General features: G+C 40.3%; 1 protein-coding gene across 14 annotated transcripts in view; it reads right to left on the bottom strand.

The window, feature by feature from the left end:
- Positions 1–24,666, bottom strand: part of kcnt1a (potassium sodium-activated channel subfamily T member 1a) — a 90,413-nt gene that overhangs the window by 60,137 nt on the left and 5,610 nt on the right. For 13 of the 14 annotated variants that reach the window (XM_072714545.1, XM_072714550.1, XM_072714546.1 and 10 more), the window contains one exon: positions 24,078–24,245. In XM_072714545.1, the coding sequence (XP_072570646.1) occupies positions 24,078–24,245 (168 nt within the window). Of the gene's footprint in view, positions 1–5,524; positions 5,785–24,077; positions 24,246–24,666 lie in introns of those variants that run through there. The other variant, XM_072714548.1, reaches the window with a different exon arrangement.

Here is a 24,666-nt window from a genome sequence, read left to right as displayed (position 1 = left end):
CCTCTCGAACCGCAAAGCCACGCACGCAAACAAAATGGGCCTTCTCGTTATGATGGCCCTCATAATTGGCATCTGATGCACTAAAAAAACTGCGGCAGGAAACACATGGCTGCAGCTCACCAAGACACAGGACAGAAAAATTCCATTAAGACCTCCCCTCCCATCTGCATATCCACAGACACATGCCTAATGGCCACACTGTGTTTCAGTTCGAACTGCACCCTTAGACCATCGAACATCCTTTTTTTAAAATAAGCATTTTTTACACTGCCTCTGTTAAATTAATTTGGATTATGCTTGTCCCTAAGGGGATAATATTGTACAGTAGTTCTGATACTCACTGGTAGGAGGCGCCCTAGGTCCCAAATCTCGGGTGAAAAAAAAAAGCCACTGCATAAAAGGTTTACTGAAAACCCTCAGGCACAAACCAATATGTGATGGTGCAGGGGCAGGCAAACGTACGAATGCAGAGCACTGCCTGATGTTCTGAGCTTATGTCAAGCACTGACTAAAAACTGTTTTATCTGCTATATCTGACCGGAAAACAGCCGAAAATAAGCTGACTGCTGCTTAGCTTAGCAAATAAATCCTTATGTTACTTCCTTAGTACATAAACAATAGATAAACAGCTACAGGCATCGAGGATAGTACACAACCCTCATATATCATCCAACCAGAGGACCAAGGAAACCAGTATGGTCAATATGGGAAGTATTGTTAATACTGTAAAACCCAGTATGGAAAAGATTACGACTCTGTGGTTACAATAAAGGAACCCACCAGCAAAGCCATTAGGCCCTATCCGATTTCCCAACACTAATTACAACTCTTCTTCATTTCAGACGGGTAATGTTCTGCTAATTGGAGCATCCACGGATGTGGGATGAAATCACTGCAAATGTTTAATGTCCAAGGGTGGGGAAATTTGTGCAACATATGGTCCAACCTCGGTCAACAAGACATGTCTGCGAACTGCTAAGCCGCTGACTGGGCGATGCTGAAACACATACCTGACCTGCAAACACGCAGGCACACGACAGAGGGAGGGAAAAAGCCAGAATGAGAGGTCAAGAAAATATGTGGCGGGGGTGGGGGGTGCGGGGGGTTCAGGTAGATACAGGCAGGTAGGTAAGCAGGGCAATGCTTTCAACGGGCTAGGAGGTTATGTTGGCTGTTTTCAAGAGGCATTCTGCATGTAAAACACAGCAGCAGAATGTAGAGCATGGAGACACCAGATGAGCTGGGTATTTGTCTCTGAAGTGCTCCTGGATATTTCAGTGAAGCAGAGCAGTGAGTGCAGTGAGTGCAGTGAGTGCATACTCACTTGTTGACTTCTCAAAATCAATCTCATCTCTGAAGCTGTATTTCAGCTGGTTGCCTGTGCAACAAAAGTGGACGTCATCGGTGTAAAAAGCGGCCCCTGTTTGCACTGGTATAAATACTAAGCTTTACACAAGACAGGTCCAGTTTGCTCCTGCATTGTATATAAGACGAGGCACTCGGGTCCCTCAAGAATCACTGCCAGCCAGTTCTACCCCTCTGCTTTTAATCATGTGAGAGGAGACTTAACGTGTCAGATGTCGGCTGGCTGTGTAATACTCAAAAACATTAGCAAGAATGCTAAGAATGCTAAAAATCATTACATGCATTGTCTTTTAAATTCAAAGACATTAAACGTAAAGGGAACAGCTTTAATTTAACACCTCACAAAAGTCATACAAAACCACAATAAGTAAAGAGACAAATGCTATCTATATTTTTACATGCTAAGGAAAAATGTGTTAGGTCATGACATCCATACCTAGAATTACCTAAATACTCATTATCATTACTATCATTCTAATTTAATTTTACATTAACTACTTGCTATTATGAAACTGAAGAACAAATATTTATGACAAACACTTTGTATACCTTTGTCGCTGCCTATGATGGAATGCAAATGCAGCAATAATTTAGACAAAAAGAAAAATCTAGGTATTATTCACTAGGCATAGCGTGTGATCACGTAATTATTGGATGCCACTCGGGAAGAAAAACAGACTGTAAAATATGCAGAACACAGCCCAGAATTAAAATCTTTCTCTCATCAATGTATTGTGCCTTCTTTAGTTTACAGGTATTATTTTTGTTGGTCTTTTTGCCTGACCTTCACCTTTATGCAAGGAAACCCTGTTGGCAATTCATGAGGCACCAGATGTGCTTCAGCTTTTTAAAACAATTTAAAAAAAGGTAGGAATACATTTACACGATGGGTTATAACGTCTCCATGTTGTTAATAAATATATTTATAAAGCATATATCTTTATTCTAGGAAACTACAAAGACCTAGCATTGGAAATGAGACTGTGAAAGTGCAGACTCATCTTCTGGAGGACTGTGGACAATGTGCACAAAATGAAGAAACATTTTTAGGTTGGATCAGTAACAGAAAAAGGCCTGAATTGTGTGAGTTGTCTCACTTAGAGCGTGTCTGAGGACCACAACAGACCAAATGTGAGGTGAATAGGAAAACTTCTGTACTGTACAGATGAGCAAACTGCATTTAACAGTCACCATATGTGCATTCATAGTAATTTGATGAAACTTAATTACAACAATCCAGATTCTTGATCTTGTTCCTCTAATTTACAGGTTTAAAAGCTCACAATGTTTCTTACAGTACATCGCTGCAGTAAATTTATGGAAGCGTGGGATTTGTAGTTCCAAGCATGCTTTCCTGTTATGGGGACCTGAATCTCTGCTTGATTTTCATGACTACATTTCCCATAGCTACACGGAGCTGGGATGGTGTGATTTTTCACCGTGGTTCCGGAGACCCAAGGCACTGGCAGCCCTGAAAGTGACCCAGCTTAGGTCCATAAATGGAGGGCCTCCTGGTGCCTAGTGCACCTCTGCCAATAACATGGGCAGAGCTCCAAGCCCCTAGCAGACTCTCCGTCCAACTGGCGTGTCAGCACAAGCAGCCATCCTTGTGCGAGAGAGAGAGAGGGAGTATTCCAGTGCATCATGTTTTAAAAAAAATACCTGCCCCTGGATCTTTCTGGCAAGGCTAAATCGATTTAGCATATTGACAGAGTACTGTGAGTTTGAAATAAATGTCTCCCACCATTTTTGCAGGAGAATTCAGCTCATTTCAGAGCAAAACAAATCACAGCCTCTACCTATCTTTAGATACTGCACATTCTTAGTGCCAACTAATTTAAACCAGATTTACATAAAAACTGGAGTGCAACCTACAGTACAACAGCAGCACACACTGAAGCTCAGTAATAGCAGAATAGCAACACTGACAAGATCCAAAAGGGCGATCCGAAGATGACTCATGATTGGCCCCATCCTGATTGGCTCCATCCTGATTGGCCCCATCCTGACTGATCCCATTCTGATTGGCCCCATCCTCTGCACAGCTGAGTGGTGCTGAAGGACAGCTCTCGATCAGCTGGAGAACCAGCAAGTAGAAGTGGAAATCTCAGATTTAGGAAGTAAAAATACAGACCAAGATTTTGTTTCTACCAACCAGTTGAGTATAAATAGTCACATTTGCACAGTACTCAACTGGTTGGCTGAAACAAATGGTCTGTATTTTTACTTGCTAATTCTGAACTTTCCACCCCCTGCCGGTAAGAGGCACTACTCTGACTGAGCCGAGAGAAACAGCAGCAGCCGCCTGGCTCACAGGCATGCTGTACATATTAATGCAATCGACCAGTGTTTCCCAGTCCAGTGCTTGAGGACCCCCAGACAGTCCACGTGTTACCAGGAGCTGGTAGGGAGCAAAAACACGGACCGCCTAAGGGGGCCCCCAATGACCAGGTTTGGAAACACTGCAATAGACAAAAATGCAGCTTCTACCTGGGTGTCTCTCACCCCAGAGGCGAGGGGCACTTCGCAAACACACAGTGCGGGAGGCTTTAGCTCCTCATGCCACAATGAAGTCCCAAGAAGGAATTCCACCCATAAAAAGGCTCACAGGCACATTCACCAATCACTTAATTGTATAGCCTGGCCGGTGGCTCAGCGAGGAGTGTCATTACCTCACACGTCTCATCTCATGAATTCTCCTCCCGCAGTCCGAACACTGACATGCTTAATAAGACTAATAAATAAAACAATTAATAATTACTGATTTTCTCCAATTAAGACTGATTCAAACAAGTGACATGAAAATGTTCCGTAATATTCTAGCTTCCCAGAAGTTTGCACACCCTGCATTCCACAGCCCTGTGCCCTGTGCTGTCTGACACAGGGTCCAGATTCCCTACCTTCCTACACTAGACAGGTGGACGGAGGTGATGGTAGCAAAATATATATATATATATATGCTGTCCTTAATTTTGGATTATCATTCAATCTCTATAAACTTCGCTTGCTTCTTTAAACCGAGTGACCCGTTGCATGATTAACAGTTACAATTGTCAATTATAATATCAGAGGTGTATCAACAGACATCTGAAACTCAATTAAACTAATCAGAGGTAAGATCATGCTGAGGGAAAAAAATGCTTACACAACACGTCTGCAAAAACATTGTTGTATAGCGGCAAACACAAATCAGTGGGGGAACGGGAGAAAACGCGTGTTACCTCCCCAGGTCTCTCCATATGGTAGGGAATTTGTTATTAAACTGTAACTGTTCCGAAAAGCAGCGATGCCTGCTTCGAAAAGATCGCATGAGCCGGAGCAATCTGAAACCAGGGAATCCTCTCCTAATTCTTAATCGCCCAAAGACAAAATAAGGGCCGAGGACTACAGATTTAAAAAAGGACAGAATTTTTTTACCTCGCTGTTTGCATTCCAGAATAATCTACAAAATACATATTTAGGCTAAAAAGAAGGCACATGCTCAATTTAAGTATAAGGTTAACACCGCTATATGGGGACTCAGTAAACAATATATACAGAAAAGGAGCGCGACGGACATTCGCGAAAGCGCGCGTTAACAACTTTATCAATATAAAAATACTCAAGTCAATAAATTGAAGCTAATTTTGAAATTGTCCGTATGCATTAAATATGCAACATTTTGCAGATTTGAAAATGAGATCGACGTAAATCGGATCGCCTCCTGGTCTGAATCACACAGAAACGCTTGACATAAAACCGGGTTAAAATGTAAAACGCCTCTGCATTTTCGGCTCGCCATCCTGCAACAATCATCCAACCCACGTGTGTCCTTGTTTGCAGTAAGAGCTCCTGGCGCTCAATAAACAGTCGGAATTGCAAATTACTTGTACTTTAGGAGAAAGCCTGATTTTTTTATGCTGCATTTACATGCAGAAAATGATCTCATGATAAATAATGAGTCTAGATAAGAAGGCAGCAAAAAAAAATGTACCCGATTATATAACAAAATATGAAGTGGTACACCTGTTAATACTGCCAAAGGGGAAACGCGGTATTTTAATGCCTCGGCTCGCTTGCTGAGGTGGCTGATAAAAACAACCGCAAACAGCACTGAGACAATTGTGGAGGATGCTGCAGAGACACACCGGTCATGCAACAATATGTAGGTATGTGGTACCTTTGCCCTGCATCGCTGCTGAAAGAATCCACCCTCCAGGTAGGCATTACGGGATTAGACCATGTCGGCACTAAATTCCCTTGAACCTCGTTTCTCATCATGCCCGCGTCTCTTTCGCAGAGTGAGGGTATGTATAATTTCTACGGCTATATCTCCATGTGTCTACTGTATAACCTGTTACTTCCCGTTTTCCCGACGGTATTCTCCTCTGTTAAAGAAATATGTATCGCAGCACTATCCAAACGCATGAGACAATTTCCTTCTACCACCCCCCCCCCCCCTCTCTCTCTCTCTCTCTCTCTCTCTCTCTCTCTCTCTCTAAATCACTCACTCTATCTATCGCTCTCGCACACACATGCTCTCATACGTACATCGCTGCATGATACTGGCACGGGCGACTGTCCCTATGGGAAAACGAGAAAATACGTTCACCGATTAGCCTCCACGCAACACCTAATCCAATTGCAAATTCCGGGTACCAGCATATTACGTAACAATTTAATGTAATTTATTTGAATCAGTCTTAAATTAAGAGCATCAGTAACGATGACAATATTAATGTTTTATTCATTAATCTTAGTAAGGATAAAATATGCATGCATTAATAATGGTATGACACATAGATGCTCCTCAGAGTTATTAAAATAGATCGTTGACTGGAAAAAAATGACTGACTTGGCATGTGCTGCAATCTCCTGCGTGACTTAAAGGCATCACCCAAAGTAGAGATGGGCGATCCACATTTTTCCTGTTCCGATCTGATTCCGATACACAACTGTCGATACCGATACAGATTCCGATACAAGAGCTCTATTTACTTTGTTATACTTTGTATAGGCCTACTATTTTTTTAAGCTAGTAAATACAGATGGAAAAAATGTATGACAAAAATATTTAATTAGCCTACTACAAACATACATAACGTACTGTTCCACCTCGTTTATTTTAAGCGTTTTTGAGGCATTTGCAGTTCAATATGAATATCTTCAAAGCAAGTATACACAAGTGGCGAATGCTTCAAATTTTAACACAGTTTTTCTCCCATTGGCGTCAGCACAGTTACACTTTTGTTGCGATGGCAGCCCCTCTTGTTAAACAAGCTGCAGCGAGTTCGCAAAACAGTCCAATTAAGTTAACGACTCCCAAATCATCCATTGCTTTGTTTTGTCTCGCAGTTTCGTGCGCTTTGTTAAATGGGATTTTCCATTAAACGCTATTCCCACCTTAAAACTTTATTTTACATAGATTGCAAATCGCTCTGCTACTGGTTTCTGTTAAAAGCGTAAAATACTCCCAGATCGTCACTATATTGTTATCTTGTTTGAGAAGTTAAACAATAAAAATAAAAATAAAAAACTCCCAGATCGTCACGTCTTACGCTCCTCGTACTGCTAAGGGTATGTGTATGACGTCAGAGCAGGTGGAAGTCACGGTACTCACACCCACTGAGTAGCAAAAAAACGGTCACGCATGGTCGATACCCGATCCCTCACATAGGTCTGGATCGGCGCCGATACCGATCCGAATATCGGTATCGGTGCATCTCTAACTAAAAGGCTGGATCTTTCGTTGATCAGATTTAGTATTAAATCCAGCCATAAATCTTAGGTCTTTGGTAAGCGATCTTTACCAAATAGCCTAATGGCAGCTTTCCTTAAAGTAGGAAGTCACTTCGTTTATGGTACCTCAGATGATCAGAGACATCCAGGCTCATCCCAATCGATCAACCAATTTACCTTCCAAAGACAGGAGAACAGGCTTCTCAGTAATAACTTCACATGGGCCCTCTCTTCTTGGCAATGTCATAAAGAGATCACTGTAAGGTAACATGCCCCAATCTTCCGTGTTTCTCTCGATATGTTAATAGGATACCTACAAAAAATGTTACTCGGTATTTAAATGTGTTTTATTATGACAAATGTAATCATCACTGAAACTAATTTTATTACCGAAACGTAAATGCAATTCTGTACACTGCTGCTCCTTTAAGAGAGTGACTCTGATAATATATGAGGACAGTGTTTCAGAAGTGCTTCAACTTTTCAAAGATTTCAAACTGATTTGTTATTTTTAAAAAAGTGTTAAGAACGATGGGATTTTAGTACTGAATGCTGATTAGGCAACTTAATGTATGGATGAAAACGCAATGTTTTCATGTACCTTCGTTGTTTACTTGCACATACTATTACCGTAAATGCGTGTAACAAAACAGATCAACACAGAAAATCGGTCAGTGGACTAACATGTAGTGCAGGGCTGTTTTCATATATAACTACAGTTAAATTAGTTAAAAATAAATTTACAGAAATTTTAAAGCCAGAAATATGCAACAAATTCTAATACAAAGTAGCTAAATGAGATGTGATATAACAATTTTGTTTATGTGTATAATATTCACTACTCACGGAGTATTTTATTAATTTAAAAAATAAATTCCATCGCAAATTGATATTAATTGAATTTCTGTTCATCACTTGTGTGAGCTTATCCAAAGGAGCCTGTATTACCTGCACTGAGACCTGGATGATTTAGTCTCTCTCAGAACTATGGAGACATTTCTGTTATAAACTTACGCATTTGCAAATAACAGTATTTGCTTAATCTTAAAGACTATATTCCTGCATATGCTGTCTTTTAGGTACGCTCTGTCATTTTATGGTTTTTATCCATAAGAAATGGAATGAAAAATGTGGAAATATCACATTAAAATGAAATTGAATTTCCCCCCACAATCTCCTAAAGTGAAATCCATTTTAAAGTTTTTTTTTCCAACCTCATTATATGCCAGTCTTTTGTACAAAGACCAGTTTGTTAATCCATGACCAAGTGATTTAGAGGGCAGACGCTCTTTTTGGCCCTAACAAATCCTAATAAACATCCTGAACATGTTCCGATATCTGCTTATTTTTCTTTTCTTTTCATGTGTTGCACAGGGATGAAAATGTGAAGGAAGAAGCCTCTCTGGACAGCTGCCAGTTGGTCTACTGAGCAAATAGCAAGGAAGTGGCTTTTCACTGGAACGCTGCTCATCTCTGAAAAGCGTTTCTGAGAGTATCTCAGGGGATCTTTGGCCAAGTCTCCTGATACAAACAGAATACTGTGCTGTAACAGAGGTTTATGTGTTCCTAATGCAACATGCTGTCAGTAACCACAAGGTCAAACCATTATTTGGAATTGAAAAAAAAAAGCTTTTCTTAAAGAATTCAGACCTATAGTAACACACTGCAAATCCACTACCTTATAACAAACATTCACTTGTGACAGTCTATATTAATCATGAGGTTGCCTTGTGTGCATCCATTTGCGAAGTTGTTGCAACATACAGTAAGGTCTTTGGTATGCACAAGCTGAAATAAAAAAAAAATGTCAAAGACCTAAGCATAGCACTATACTAAACAACAGCGAACTCGATGTGCAGTCTCAATTAAGTCTTTTTAAAAAACTGCAATCATATCAATGAATGTTTCCATATATATATATATATATATATATATACAGTGTTACCTCAGTTCTCTAACTCATTAGAACTCGAATTTCTTAAAAGTTGAACCAATCAGTTCGAAAAAAATTACCTAGAACTCGATCTGAAACTCAGAAGTCAAACCGTGAACGCCGACCTAAGATAACTAGTACGCCAGGGAGATGAATCACGCGGCACGTCTCTCTGCGGAAACAAAGGGTAACGCTTCAGTCTCAGCCTTGCATTCGCTGTGATAGCATCGTGCATGTTTACACTAGCTGAATTCATATATTTCAACAGTAAAAATACATTTAGACAATGAAAGACAGTAACAGTAATTATTATTATATAATAAAATACATTTAAAAATAAAGATTTCTTATTAATTATGTTAATATTAATAATAAACCATTAATACATTTAATTATAATAATATTGTCGTTCCAAGTGGGAATGGAACGGAGACAAAGGCGCAGACGTCAGGGTATCGGGGAATACGGGTTATGACCGGACTGGGGAAACAAACTGAAACGCGGACTAAATACAGAGGATTGATGACAAGAACCAGAAACAGCTGATCACATGGGGATTCCACACGGGGTTAACGAGGGGGCGTGGCACACGGAAGGAGCTGACGATCGGGGCAGGATACATTGTTTTTTTAACTTTACACATTGTTTGGATACATATATTTTCTTATTTTACAAATTACTGTTTCAATAAATGTGCTAAGATGTGTTTAGTACAGTATATACTCTTCTTGTTTTATCCGGTTCATTTTGTGTTTAAATGCTAAAAAAAACATATTTAGGTGTAATTATTTGGGGCTGGGAACCAATTAATTGGTTTTCCATTATTTCTTATGTGGAAAATTCGATCACAACTCGAACTTTTTAGGATTCCATCTGGAGTTCTGAACAGATTAAATTCAAGTTCTGAGGTACCACTGTACAGTATGTAAGAGTTAAAACCATAACATTTCCAGTAACACTTTAGGGGGCACAGGTAATGTAGTAGTATACTCTTACTTAACACACTAATTAACCAGTAAGTGTCGTCGGCTACGTATTGATTCCATGATTGTTCATCGTTAATCAATCAGTTCATGTATTTCATGCAGGTAATGCAAGTGAGTAACTAAGTTATTTGTGTCCCCTCAAGTGTTATCAGTGTTTTTAGTGAGATGATACTCCTTCTTTTTTACTTGGGAGCTATTTAAAAAAATATTTTTGTTGTTCTTTTGTCGTTTATGTTTCTTCTGTTGAGCAGTGGTTGGGATCAGTACGTTACTAACAGTGACTTAATGGTTAATTACCACATTATATAAGGATGTACTATTACATTATTTGAGCTTCCTCAAGTAATGGGTTACCAGATTTTCTTAGTACATTTCCAGTCAGATTCTCTCATGTGCAACATGTGCCTCCCTCCCCAGAGGCTAATTTTTATGTCTTCATCCATCCACCTTCCAAGCCCGTACCCTGATCAGGGTTGTAGTAATATTTATTTTGTTCTTTGTGTTGCCGTAACTGTGTTGCAGAATGCCATTCTGACGCCATCCCATGCAGGGGGAGTCTGGGTACCCACTGCGCCCACCCCCCCCCCCGAATAAGCAGCTGGAAGATGGATATTTTAATGCAGAAATGAAGATGATCTCTCAATATTACAGTAATAATCTTGTCATAAACTGTCATTTCTTTACAACAATATACAAATAAATCGGACTATGCAATAATGCCTTTGCAGTCCATATTCATGCTCAATCGTTGCTGAAAGCCAGGAATATATAACAATGTTAAAACCCAATAGAATTCAATAGGCAGACATTAAATGAAGGTAATTGAAAATGTTTGGAACCTCACACGTTCTGCAGTCTCTGAGAATGTGATTTTTAGGGTTCATTTTCTTACAGCTATTCAATGTAATACTCTGATTTTTTATCCAAACATCACAGCTCTATGAAAACCAAAGGGCCCTAGTGTGTTAATACTCTGTGGTTCATTGCAGTCAATCCTCCTAAAATTAAAGCACCAAAGCAGCCAATTAAAAAAGCTAGTAAAACAGCCAGAATGTGAACTGCTAATCTTTTCTGGAACTCTCGCCTCTCGTCTCAGTGTGGCTCCCCATGTTGCCACAGCAACATCACCACAAGCAGGAATAAACTCCGATTGATGCATGGCTCTCATTAATCGCGACAGCAGCTTCATTCCACATCCCTGATTGCGAATTTGAAGGTTCTCTGCACTTAAAATATCCACAGTTGTTCAAATTGTGCTAAATGTCTCATTTAAACTGAACTAATTAAAGAGCTTTACTTTCTTAAGTATGTCTTGTAAGCATTATTATTATTATTATTCCACAGGAACTTCCAACCTAAGTGGAAGTGTCTGCTATAGATCACGGAATCAATAGCAATTTATCATCCTGACACTTAAATGCATCCTTCCAGTCGCTTCACACTTTCCAACTTCTCCAACTTGTTAAACATGTCATCCTTGTCTTAAATATTAAACATGTACATTTATTTCAATATACTGTATTTGTTCTGTGAACAAAGGTCTATAGCTTGAGCCCGAGAAGTAAAGTCAAGATTCTAAAAAGAATATAAAATGTAACAAATTAAGACTTTACAACTTGAAACTTTCCAACGCTGCTGAATGCAGTTGCCACAGCTGTCACTACAGGAAGAGGAGACACATGCATGCTACCTAAATCATCTAAGGAAGAGAATAAGATCACATGACCGTGGCAGAACGTAGAATGAGAAGAAATGGAGAGACAGTGGACAGACATCCACTTGTAGGTTAGTATACAGAGACCTCGTGTGGCCAGAGTGTGAAGCTTATCCGCATCCCGACGTTAACATGCCAGAAACCTGCACTCAAAAGAACAAACAGAAACGAAAAGGGAACAATCAAAATAATTTTGAAAACACCATAGCTTCTAAAAACTAAAAAAGAAAGTTTTTTTCTCCACTAATATAAAAGAGTATCATCGGTAACAGTTTACTTGAGGAGGCACAAATAACTTACAGTAGTTACTTACTTACTACTTCAAAAACGAATCATGATCGAATATAGTTCCTGCATGAAATACATGAACCATCATGATTGATTAATGATGAATGAACATGGAATCAGTATGTAACTAACACTTAGTTACTGGTTAATTAATACATTAAGTAATTGGGGTATTTGTGCCCCCTTAAGGAAATTGTTACCAAAACATAATTAACAGGGATTTTGAGCAACTCTGACATTATCTTACTATAAGCCCTGTTCCGTTAACACTGAGAAAGAAGGGAAATTAACCACCTCCCCATTATTAAGAAAAAAACATTGAAGCAGACCAGACGAGGCGGCAGGATAATTAGCTGTAGGCTCCTTGTAATTGTTCAGCACCTCATTGCCATTAAGCCAGTAGCAAATGAGCCTGGAGGACTGGGTGTAACTGGAACGCCTTGATGAAAATGGATAACAGCCCCCAGGACACTGGTGCTGATGCGTGAGCACAGCTGCCGGTTTGCAGAAACGAATCAACCACCCTGTGCGCTCAGCATTCTCACCCAAGCACTAAGCTGCTGTAAAAATGGATGCCTCCTATCCGGTCAAAATTCACATACTGCATGTACTTACCTTTGCATGAATGTGTCCTTCTGTGCTTTTTATTTTACCAGTACAGTACCGGGTCACAGGTAGCCGGAAGCATAACCCTAAAACACAAGGCAGGTGTACAATCTGGACTGGATGCCAGACCGTCACCAGCCTTTAGTTAGATAAATGTTTGCTGTAAATGAATATTGTGAGTCGGTTCTTCGGTTTTATATTCCAGTTTTAAAAATCTAATTTAAACAAGTGTCATATTGAAACCAATGACCTGCCTCAGCATTTGATAAAAAGACACAGGATTACATTTGCAAAGCACACAAATATTTACTCAGACATATATCAGTAACACCGTGAAAATTAAAAAAGGCTTCTTTCCAGAGTGTTGAACCAAGCTGCTAATAACTGATAATTGAACAGAGCCACTTCACATATTTCCAGCTAATTCACTCTACTGACACGAAAAAGACTCAAATAAACAAAGCACAGCAGTCCAGGGACCAGATGGTTGATTACTGGGCCACCAAAACATAACAGTCATCGTTCTGGGTTTCTGACCAATTGGGACGCGAAATGACAGAGCCAGGTGCTGCCAGACGGTCGACAACTGCGACGACAGCGAATGAAAGCACGGAATGCCTAGGCTGATTGACTCACTCAACTGAAACATGTTCGAGTTTTCGGATTTTTTGTTTGTGTGCATCGGAGGAGTTGACTGGCAAGCAGCAACTGGGTAGTTTAAGAGCATTAAAATTTAATGTTGCCCCATCAGATCTCATTACCACAGACAGCTCTGCTCTATTGATGGCCTCGTCCTGTCAGGAGGATGCAAATAAAACCAATATAGCCAGTCAATGCTGGACAGGCAGGAGAAGAGAGACCATAGCATCGTAAGTAGCTGTCTCTATGTCTGCATATGGGTTTGACCCCATTTAATTCTAGTCAACAATTGCAATTTTTTTGCAATCTTAAAAATGAACTATGAATAAAGCTGCAAAAGTCTTTTTAAATAAATCATTTATCAATAAACAATTAACACCAGTACCAAATTGATTATTCTTAAAGTAGATTAATATTTCCAGCTTTGGTTCAGCTTCCTAAAGTACTTCACTAATGTTTAAAATCAATATTTTTAGATATATGTTTAAAATCGATATAAACACAAAACAAAACCAACATAAGCACTTCTGCTACATTGTATCTTTTGTTTTACAATGCTATACGCCTGCTTTTGAGGTATGAAAAAACACTTCCTGTCTGCAGTATTGTAAATAGTTTTCCATCCATCTTTCAACTGCTTATCCTGCTCAGAGTCATGGGGGGGTGGAGCCTATCCCAGTGATCACAAGGCACAAGGCTGGAAGACACCAGGCTCGTGCACACAGCACACAGCACACACACTGACACTGCGGGCAACTGAGAGCCGCAAATTAGTCCAAATGCATGTCTTTCGACTGCGAGAAACCTGGAGGATTCCTATGCGACACGGTGAAGAACATGCAAACTCTGCACACCAAAATGTAATTATTCTTGTCAGCAGAAATATAAACATACTTGTGTTTTTTTTCTCCTGTGGATACTTCACAGAAAATCCTGCTCAAAGATGTGTCCTTTGAGAGTCTGTAGCTGCGACAGGCAGCGATTAAAAGGTGCCGATGATGAGTGGGTTAAAGGGGGTGATTATGACTCAGGCTCTGTGACTGCAGCCCCAGCGCCACACTCGGCTGACTGACGTGCCGCAAAATCCTGTTCTTTGTAAATAACACAGGTGCTGCTGAATTACATCAGAAATTAATGAACCGTGTCGAGAACTTTCCTCTGGGCCACTTCAGGATTATTTATTACCTTCAGACGGTGGAATCTGAAATTAAATTGATCACTGGGGCCAGGAAATGACTTAAGCGGGAAAGCAGCCAACGGCTTTCCCTGGACTGACTTGGCAGGCAGCTAAAACCTGTAGGCCTTAGTCGTGATTAGGAATTGAATGTGAGATGGAAAATGAGATGATGGAAATGTGTGAGGAGGGCTTTAAATGATCAAAGTTAACCAGCTGCACACAATGGATGTACTAGCCATTTCCTCATGGGTGAACTGTGTAAAATTACATTACAACCATAACATTGCCTAAGAACAAGGCTAATAGGCAGGATCCTCCACGCAAAGATGCAACAAGAACAGAATCAATTAGTTATCATCATATCATTAATAATGTCTCTGACTCCATTTGTCTGTCCAACAGCATATTCAGATTTTCAGTAGATGCAGCTAAGCAGCCAAAGCTGTTTACATAACTACCAAGGTAGTGGCTGCACTCAAGATTATCCTGCTTTTGATAAGAAACAAACAAAAAAGAGTCAGACTGGTATTTTTTCTTTTAATTATTTACCAAAGCCGACAGATAGACATGTTTCGACAATGTCTTCATCAGTGTATATAAAAATTAAAAAATACAAAATAAGATTTGTAAATAACAAAAAAATAACAAAAAGAAGTAAAAAAGATAAATAGAAACAAACGGTAGTATATAAACATTTTTTAATGAATCAGATTATTACACTAATACCCTATTGGCTAACAAACATACTTGTGTCATACTGGGTCATTCCATTACATGAATAATATCACACTCATAAAGAGATGAACCTGCTGAACACCTTTATCTTCTACATGATTCTCTCACCTTTTCTTATTGCTTTGTCCAGCATCAACACATCATCCATCCCCCAACACTGTCAACTAAGAGTCAAGACTAAACCAGCACAGCTTGGTGCTGTGCAGACTGCCTTTATATTATTCTTAATGGTTTCACTCAAACCAGAAAAAAGTAAGAATATGTCTATGAAAAAGAATTGTGGTTTATTTGGTAGCATTTTCATAGTGTGACTGATTTTACTATTTGCAATACTTCTATACAAAGTTAGGGATTTGCAATTGGATAGATTTCCCCCCTCCCCCTACTTCAGGCTTCCAGTGGAGTGACCTGAGGTCAGCCCAGCCCCCACCACCCCCCCACCATCTCGTACTCCTGAATGGTACCCTGTCTAGCTCCAGTGGAGTGACCTGAGGTCAGCCCAGCCCCCACCACCCCCCCGCCATCTGAATGGTACCCTGTCTAGCTTACAAATTAGTATCTGGCTGCCAACCCCAACACGGTTATTTGACTCACACGGTGACATATCACTGACGTGACGTGTAAATGCACGATAGAAAACCAATCGCAAATGTCACAACCACATTTATTTGTCATTGGTACCCCGTCCCACCCCCAGTGAGATGTCGCCCTGAGCAGCAGCCCCTGTGCCCACACCTAAATCCACCAGTCACCATATATCTAAGTATTTTCCCCAAGTATAAGTTAAGAATACTCGATATAGCTAAGAATACTCAATACAGCTAATACTCGATATAGCTAAGAATACTCGATACAGCTAAGAATACTCGATATAGCTAAGAATACTCGATACAGCTAAGAATACTCGATATAGCTAAGAATACTCAATATAGCTAAGAATACTCGATATAGCAGCATTCGCCACCTACAGACTCATCCAGACCAAACTATTTAACCTGGACCACAATCGATTCCTCACTTAAGTATGTGTTACATTTAAGGAATGAAGAGAAAAAAGCGCTCAGTACTGTTGTTTACTGACATCTTACCCCCCAAACTTTACACATTGAAGCCGAATGCTAACCCTAACCCTAACCCTCCATTCCACGCACAGTCCGTCTGCCCTTTCTGTCCCCATAACCTCTCCTCACGTCTCCAAAATTCCCTCGAAATGTTTATCCTATTATAAAATCAGGTGCATGCCGAAGCAGCTGTGTGACTTACTTTGGATAAAAGCGGCTGTATGATTACTGCTGACCCTATATATGTACTTAGAAGATATTAATTTGTAAAACATGGCAAATGTACAAACCAGGACACAAAATTTATCCTGATTTCTTATAACTGTCTTGCAGCAGTTGTATAACCTGGTAAACGGAGTGCCGTAACATTTGAGATTCCATCCCATCACATTTCTGATTTAAGTCTGATTTGGGAGCAGGTCTCACCACGAGAGTCAAATATTTAAAAGCTGACATCCAGGGACTTGCATTTGCAGCTCTTCTTAATTAAAAATTCAGGAATGACAGTTCAGTTTAGAGCTTCCCTGGATCTGGTCACACCAATGCCAGAAGCAAATCAAAGATTAGAATAAAGCAACCAAAGTCAGTGAATGTCCTTCCACTATGAAACGCAGATCCTCTTTAAAAAGATGCAGCACAATAGTATTGTTTTTCACCATTGGTTCCTTTAGGCACTCCTAAGCGACACTGTAAATGATTAAATATTTAGTTATTTCCTTTAGTGTGTTTTCCCTCATCTGGAATATTGTTCAGTTTCCTTAACTTGTAAAATTCTCACAGGTGTTTTTTTAAAAAACATGTATAATTGAAAAGCAGGCATCCATCCATTTTCTGTAACAACTGATAGCATTCAGTGTCAAGGGGGGTTTAGAGCCTATCCTGGAGGGTGCAGGCAGGTAACAACCCAGGATGGGGTGTCAACCCATCACAGGGCACACTCACACACCTTTCAGTCACACACTCACATACCTTTCAGTCACACACACCTATGGACAATTTGGTAACTCCAATTAACCTCAGCATTTTTTTGAAACACAGGGGGAAGCCGGAACAAATAACCCCCCCAAGGACAACATGCACTCCACACACAGGAAACCATAGAGGAGATTTGAACCCTGGTTCACAAGGGTGTGAGGGAACAGTGCTAACAACTGCCCCACCATGCCACCCTACAAAGCAAACAATGACATTATATTCAACAGGTTGGAAAATCTGGAGAAGAAAAAAACACAGGGTGCATGGTGTGAGTCATTCCTGCAAAGAGGGGCTTTCTGCCTCTCCACCGTCCCTGTTGCACAGGGGACCCTAACTGCCCTGCGGAGGAGTCTGCTTCTCAATGTGGCCGCCCACTCACCATCCTGACTAATCGAGTCCGCCCGTCTGGACCAGGCACACTTGACCCCGGGCGTCTGTACTTTAGCGGGATGCCTGCTTACCGGCCTGGGATGTGCTTGAGGCTATATGCATATTATTCATGTAAAGAAATTTACGGAAGTGCGCCGTTTGTGACTCGCGGTCGGCAAAAACAAACAGCGGTATCGCAGTATGTTTGCAATGCGCAATTAGACATTATTAACTCTGATAAAGCTTCTTAGGTAAAAGGGGTTTTTAAAAAGTAAAGTACACAAGAACTGAAGTCAAAACCAAAACGGACTGGGGAAAAATGCACAAAACATTTTTGAAAAATGGGGGCACTGTCTGAACGACACACAAATATATAGGTGGGAATCAGAAAGAAAAGGAAGAGACGTTTGTGCTTGTCAACCTCCAGCTTTGTCAGCCAAACAGATGCAGTTTGAGGTGAGATGAATGGTGATAAAAGACCACAGTCACTCCTGGGCTGCCATCCTCCATCCTCTGTTTCATTCCCTGTCAGCACTCACCAACTGTCAAGGACCAATGAGTCAGTCTGTGTTGTCATCAAGAGTCTTACGTTAATTTCAGAAAAAGGTGAGCCAATCTTACAGCATTAGAAAATGCTGGAAAAAAAAAGCTGAAAAGTCGCACAGCAACCGAGAGAAGAGCCAAACCCTTTGTCACGACCTGAAAAGGCTGTTATTCCATCCACGTGACAAGGCTGAAGTAAACAGCGATTCTTCACATCCTTGACGTCTACAGCTGCAACATGTATTTTCCCAGAGAGTAAGAAAAGCACAAAAAGACGTATCATTCAGGAAATGGGGAGATACCAACGTCGCAAAAAATACCTGCCCTGCCTCTCTCACGGGGTCAAGAATCCTTCATGGTGATCAGATCATGACTGTTCCTTAGCTGTCATGCTCCATTAGGGCCAGACGTGACTGACCACTCACGTACACAATGGCTGGGGCACACGGACTGCACACAATCAATGGCTGGATGTGGATGGATATCTTGGGTGGTGACCAGGGAAAGTGAAGGAGAACAGTACAGCACCAACAGTAGCATTCCCGTACGTGAGCACGAGAATAGCTGCCCCTTTTCTGCAAACCGGCCCACAACATCCTGCCATTTGTTTACTAGGAAGGAAGCCCAACACTCCAGAGAAATACAAAATACAGTCTCCCTTCATTATCTTGAATTAGTTTTCCATTATTATGTTTATATTAAACTTGATGTATGAGATTTAAGATGTGAGATGCCGGGTGTAAGTGACAAAAGGGAGTAACAATCATTGATTTCAAGTTGGGCAGTTATACAAACGATATAAAACAGAAAAATGAAAAACAGCCCCACATATTGAGTGAGTCCATTAATTTTACATCAGTGCTGTTGAAAATTCCCGCAAGACTGCCCCCTGGTTTCGGATGGGTTTTGGAACCACCATATTGGTTCACAACGCTCACCAAAAACAAAAAAACTTTGGGTTAGGAATACATCTGAAACTCTACAAGCAGCTGTATCAACTTGCAAGTTATCCAAAAGCCAACTGAGAAGGTCTAGTACCAGATATACTGGTATGCTGGCCATATGGACTGTGGATGATTTTCATTTTTTGCCTATGGTGGAAGTAGAAAGGCATAGTTACTACTAGATGTAATTGTTGATAACCTGTTACGTTGGGAATCACCTTACTGTATGTTGCAATACCTGCATTTAATTTCTGCTATTAAGGGACTTCAAACTAAAAGATGTCCAACCTTAAGCCTCTGTGGTTGGTCTGGTCCATTTACAAACCTCCCTCACATTAATGCATTGCCTCTTTTATGTTCATTCTTTTGTTTATTTTGCGGTGTATTAGCGTGCCGTTGCCAACTGACACCTCAAGCGCTGCACTTTGAATGTGGCTCAAAGTATCTATGTTTAGAGTTCACTGGATGCAGGGGGGGTGGGTGTGTTACATTTCAGGTTAACTGGTGATTCCGAACTTCCCTCACAGGGCATGTCAGTTCTACTTTCAAGCACCAGTCTTGCCAATGGCCCCACAGTGTGATTCTGAATGTACAGTGCTAACTTCAAAGACAGATGTATGTCATGCTGAATCCACTGATGAAATGAGTGTCACACTCCACCAAGCGATCCAAGATGAAATGTAATATAAAACTCACAGTGACATATATGGTTTGTGTTTGAACACGCAAGACTGCCTCTGTTGGCTGCAAACTGGGAAATACCTTAGAGCCAGCTGAATATTTGAGGACATCACTGATAAAGTGTCTAAAACAACATTGTTTGCATGGATTCTACACTTAAAGAACCTCATAAAGTGTGACATGAAAGCTGGAAGTACATTATTATACAATATTAAATTAAGGAATTTTAAAACACCAAAAAAAAAAAGTTAAATCTCCAGAGTCCAGAGAAAGGTATTGTTCAGCAACAATAGAGATCATCCTCCTTAGCTTACTGAACCAGCACTGGGAATTAATGAGAGCACTAAGATTTCCCATCTGAAAACGTTACCCTGAAAAAAATCCACAGCAGCTTCCAGTGTCCCAGAATAGCTGAGTGTTTTCTTAAAAAACAACTGAAAGTCACTTGAGTTCCCAAGCCTAACCCCACATGGAGAACCAGTATTCCCAGTCCATTTCAATCTCAATTTACTTAAGGTTAAGGATTTTGGAATGTGTTGCTGTTTTAAAATTTAACTCTAAACAGTATTTCTCCAGTTAATATGGCATCATTCTATAATGACGATATATATTCACACAAAGTAAATGGTAAATGGGAAATTGAAACAATCTTCAAGAAATACATAGCTAATGCGGTTACGTCATTTAGCGTTTCTGAACTCCCCCTGGTGTGTGTGTGTGTGTGTGTGTGTGCGTGTGTGTGTGTGTGTGTGTCCTGCAATGCACTGGGATCCTGTCCAGGGTGTCCCTGTGTTTTCTGGGACGATTTCCAAGTACTGGATAAGCGAGTATGGGAAAGGACAAATTATGTGAATGACATAAAACTACCTGGTGATATTAAAGATGGCAATATTAGAATGGAGACATGTATATATATAAGCTTAGATACAATGCGCAGTCAGACATTTGTCTTTATAAATTTAATGTTTGTTTGTTGATTTGTCTGTCTTTTAAATCTTTTGTTGTGACTAGGAAAATTACATATTAATTAAAAAACGTGAAAAAAACAACAATAATAAATAAGGTTGTATCTTTGTATGAATTCCCCTCTTGCCATCACCAGTGTAAGAAACAGCAGCACATTATTACTGTATTACCAATCACAGAATGCCAGCAGAAAGGGGATCAGTGTTTGACTGGACCTCTGCAATACCCCCAACTTTATATAATGTAACCTTCAATAATTATACCAGCATCAATGATGGCAACAAATCATGCATTTCCCTTATGCAGCAAAAAATAAATAAGTACATTAACAATGAATTAATGAATGAATAAGACACACAAACAAGCAAACAAATAGGCAAACAATGTGTCTGACATTTAAAGTATAAAAGTCTTGGAAGGCTGAATATCAGATGTTTTTTTCTTACATTGCCTCTGCAAGCAGTACATTTGTTTAATTCCTTGTTTAATTGCCATTGTGGTTGCCCACTGTTTTCCTAATACCATAAATTCTTTAAACAATAATAGTTTATTTCAAGCTGCAGAATACCAAGAGCTTTTTCCTCGTGTGATTTTAATGTGGAACAGCAGGTATGAGCTTCAAAGGCCGGATGGCATCTGATTGCATAATACAGACAGTTGGAATTCAAAAGCTATTTCATATTTTGGCCTTAAAGTTCAGTTTTCTTTAGAGACCTGCAAAGGTTAAAACATCTTAACAGATGCATTTAATCTATTCAGGTTATTTGGAAATAGGAAGTCAGATGTATACAATAGCAGTATGCAATGGCCATTTTGCCTACAAGCGTATTGTCTTGTGAATTTCACACAGCACAACAGCGATACAACGGTGAGACAAAAAGTATTTGTGGTCCTCACCAACTTCTCTAAACAAACAATTCTAACCTCAGCTGACAAAAACATTACATATTCCAAGATTCACCAGCAAGCGGTGCGACTACTGCTATTCAAGCCAAACTGTTGGCGGTTTGGTTGTCTGAAGCCCTTGGGGTTGGTTTACATCATGCCAAGAAGAACGGACATGAGCCATTACCTCACAGAAGCAAATTACACGCGGAGACCCTTCAATGTAGTTACCAGACTTGAGCATGTTAAATGTTCATGTTCGTGATAGCACGATTAGAAAAGACTGAACATGTATGGCTTTGATGAAATAGTGGACAGGCAAAAGCCACTTCTCTCCAGGTATAATATGGCAGCATGACCACAAAGGTTCTAGAACAATATCTTTTGGGCCAAAGAGACCAAGGTGGAGATGTTTGGTCATCATGTACCGTGCTATGTTTGGAGAACACTGAATCATCACAAGCACCTCATAACAACTGTAATGATTTGGGCTTGTCCTACAACCACAGGACCTGGGAACGTTGCAGTCATCAAGACGACCATGAACTCCACTTTATAACAAGGCAAACATGACGGCGTCTGTCTGACAGCTGAAGCTGGGTAAAAATAGGGTCATGCAACAGGACAATGATCCGAAGAACACCAGCAAATCAACATCTGGATGGATAAGGAAGAAAAAAACAAGGTGTTGGAATGGCCAATCAAAGTCCAGACCTCAACCCCACTGAGATGCTATGGCAGGAACTAAACCAATTCTGGTCCAGAATCCAACACACTTTGCAGATTTCCCTGTTCAAACACACCTACTAAACCCAGTAATTAGCTGATCAAGATGTACTTGAGTAGGGAAGTCTGTAAACTGTTTTCGATTCTGGCTCTCCACTATGGAATTACATGTACTTCTAAAGTAATCAGACGTAAAAAATGAATTGCAAATCCAAAATCATATTTGTAAATCTGTAACTTGACCTGTAGGCAACGATTTTGCAAGTACACTTATACTGTGATATTTGCAACAACAGATTTGCACTTTCAGTTCACACTGCACATGTCGCACTCTAGGATCTCATTTTATGAGAGCAGTTTAGTCAATTTGTAGCCAATAATATGCAATAGATTCATAGGCATAAGGAAACCACGTTAACTAATCCCCTCCTTGCAGTTTTTATGTCATTGTTAAGGAAATCCAAAGGCGCGCATTTTGTTGGTATATCGTTCAAATCCATTTATTTAGTTATCTAGGATTTCAACCATTAATTGATTTCAATTCGTTTTATTGTAGCAAATCATTACATTCATTCAGAAGCTGTTTGTTCCATATCTAGATGGTTTGCTGGTTATCATACTCGTCCACTGACTCTTAATTTGTAGCTCCTCATTAAGGTAAGTTCCACTTTTAGCCCCTCCCCCTCCATTCTCTGGAGCTCTCCATTGGTTTATGCTCATCAGAACTAGACGATAGTGAGATTTGTCAAATGCCATTGGCCACTGGCAACATATCATTCCTCACGAACCTAGTGCTTCGTAAATGTAGTGTTTAAGTTGTAAATGCATGAACTGTGATTCGTAATTGCAACCTACACATCATGGACTCGTAAATTGTGATTTGTAATTGTACAATGAGGATTATACTCGTGAAAATGAGGCGGCTCATAAAATTATGAGATCATCATGACATTTAAATATGATTACTTTAGGCATAAATTTATCTCTATACTTCGAAACTGGACCGAAACTGGGGAACCCTGAGATAACCGAATGCGCTCAATGGACTGAAGCAAAGCTTTAAAGAAGAATGGGCTGAAACTTCTCCTAACAGATGTGAAAGCGATAAACTCTTACTGATGCTAAAGGCAGTTATACATGACTAAAGTATAGTGTGCATTTTCCCCGCACTTGGTTTCTGAATATCGAAATTTGATGTTTCTGTTTTGTCACCCAAGGTTAGATTTATTTGTTTATAGCAGTTATTTAGGCCCTGACAAATAAAACCATAGAACTGAGGGTGTACTTTCTTTTCCCATGACTGTACATCCTGTGCATTTACAAACCGTTTGCTATAAATACCAGATATTTGTCTTGAATTTAGCATAAATAGGTTATAAGACCAAAAGAAAACAAAATAAAACCCACCCCAGATGTATGGCTTATGAAAATATACAATTTAATGTAACACATGTTCCTAAGAAAGTCAGCATTCCCCTTTCCACCAGAAGAGAGTTTACAAAATGTGCAATTAGAAATGATTCAAACTATTCTTGGCTATTTTTATACTTACTTCAGCTCCACCGAGAGCTGAAATTGATGGTTTGAGGCAGTGTTTCTCAAACTGGTCCTCGGGGAACCCTCAGACAGTACACAGTTTTGCAGTAAAAATGTGGACAGTATGGCAGGGAGCTGGGAGGGAGCAAAAACATGGAACGTCTGGGGGTCCCTGGGGACCCGGTTGGGAACATTGGTTTAAGGAACTGCAAGAAGAAGAAGTACAGTACCTGTCGTCATTTTGGAAGGACTGGTCTCCTAGGAGTAAATCCCGAAATCGATACCGAGGAGGGAGGGGGGGCACCTCGGAATCCACCTCAGCCATCTTCAGCGTGGAGATGTCCAGTATGATGCCAGTGTTGCTGCTGTTGTTTTTCTGCACCGTCTCAAGTGAGGGCCTGCGGGTTTGAAGGCAGCGTTACATTCAGCCTCCGAACTTCCCTCTACTTAGTGTGAAGCTATAAAAGTTCCGCCGTTAAAGAGAGTTGTTAAGGAAACCAGCCCTCCTTAGTGAACGTGACGGCCAGCGACACGTTTCCTGTAGACAAAGGCTGCGTCTGCCCTGTTTGTGCATCTGTTCACCATGTTCTTATTTTCATATGACCATAAATGGTCATTCAAGCTGTTTCACTGTCGTAAGTGCATTTATAGTTCTGTAAAGAGTTTGAGCAGGAGGTTGATTGAAGGCAAGTGTGCCTAATTGGGCATGGCAGATTGGAGATTCTGCTCCAGGAGAGAGAAGGAGGATAGGGGTGTGTGTATGCATGTTTGCTGGTTGTATGGCTCTGTTAGGGAGCGCTGAATGCCTTATCACTGGAA

This window comes from Paramormyrops kingsleyae, chromosome 7, assembly GCF_048594095.1.
Source record: "Paramormyrops kingsleyae isolate MSU_618 chromosome 7, PKINGS_0.4, whole genome shotgun sequence".
Taxonomy (NCBI): domain Eukaryota; kingdom Metazoa; phylum Chordata; class Actinopteri; order Osteoglossiformes; family Mormyridae; genus Paramormyrops; species Paramormyrops kingsleyae.
This window is presented reverse-complemented; position numbering and strand designations above follow the sequence as displayed.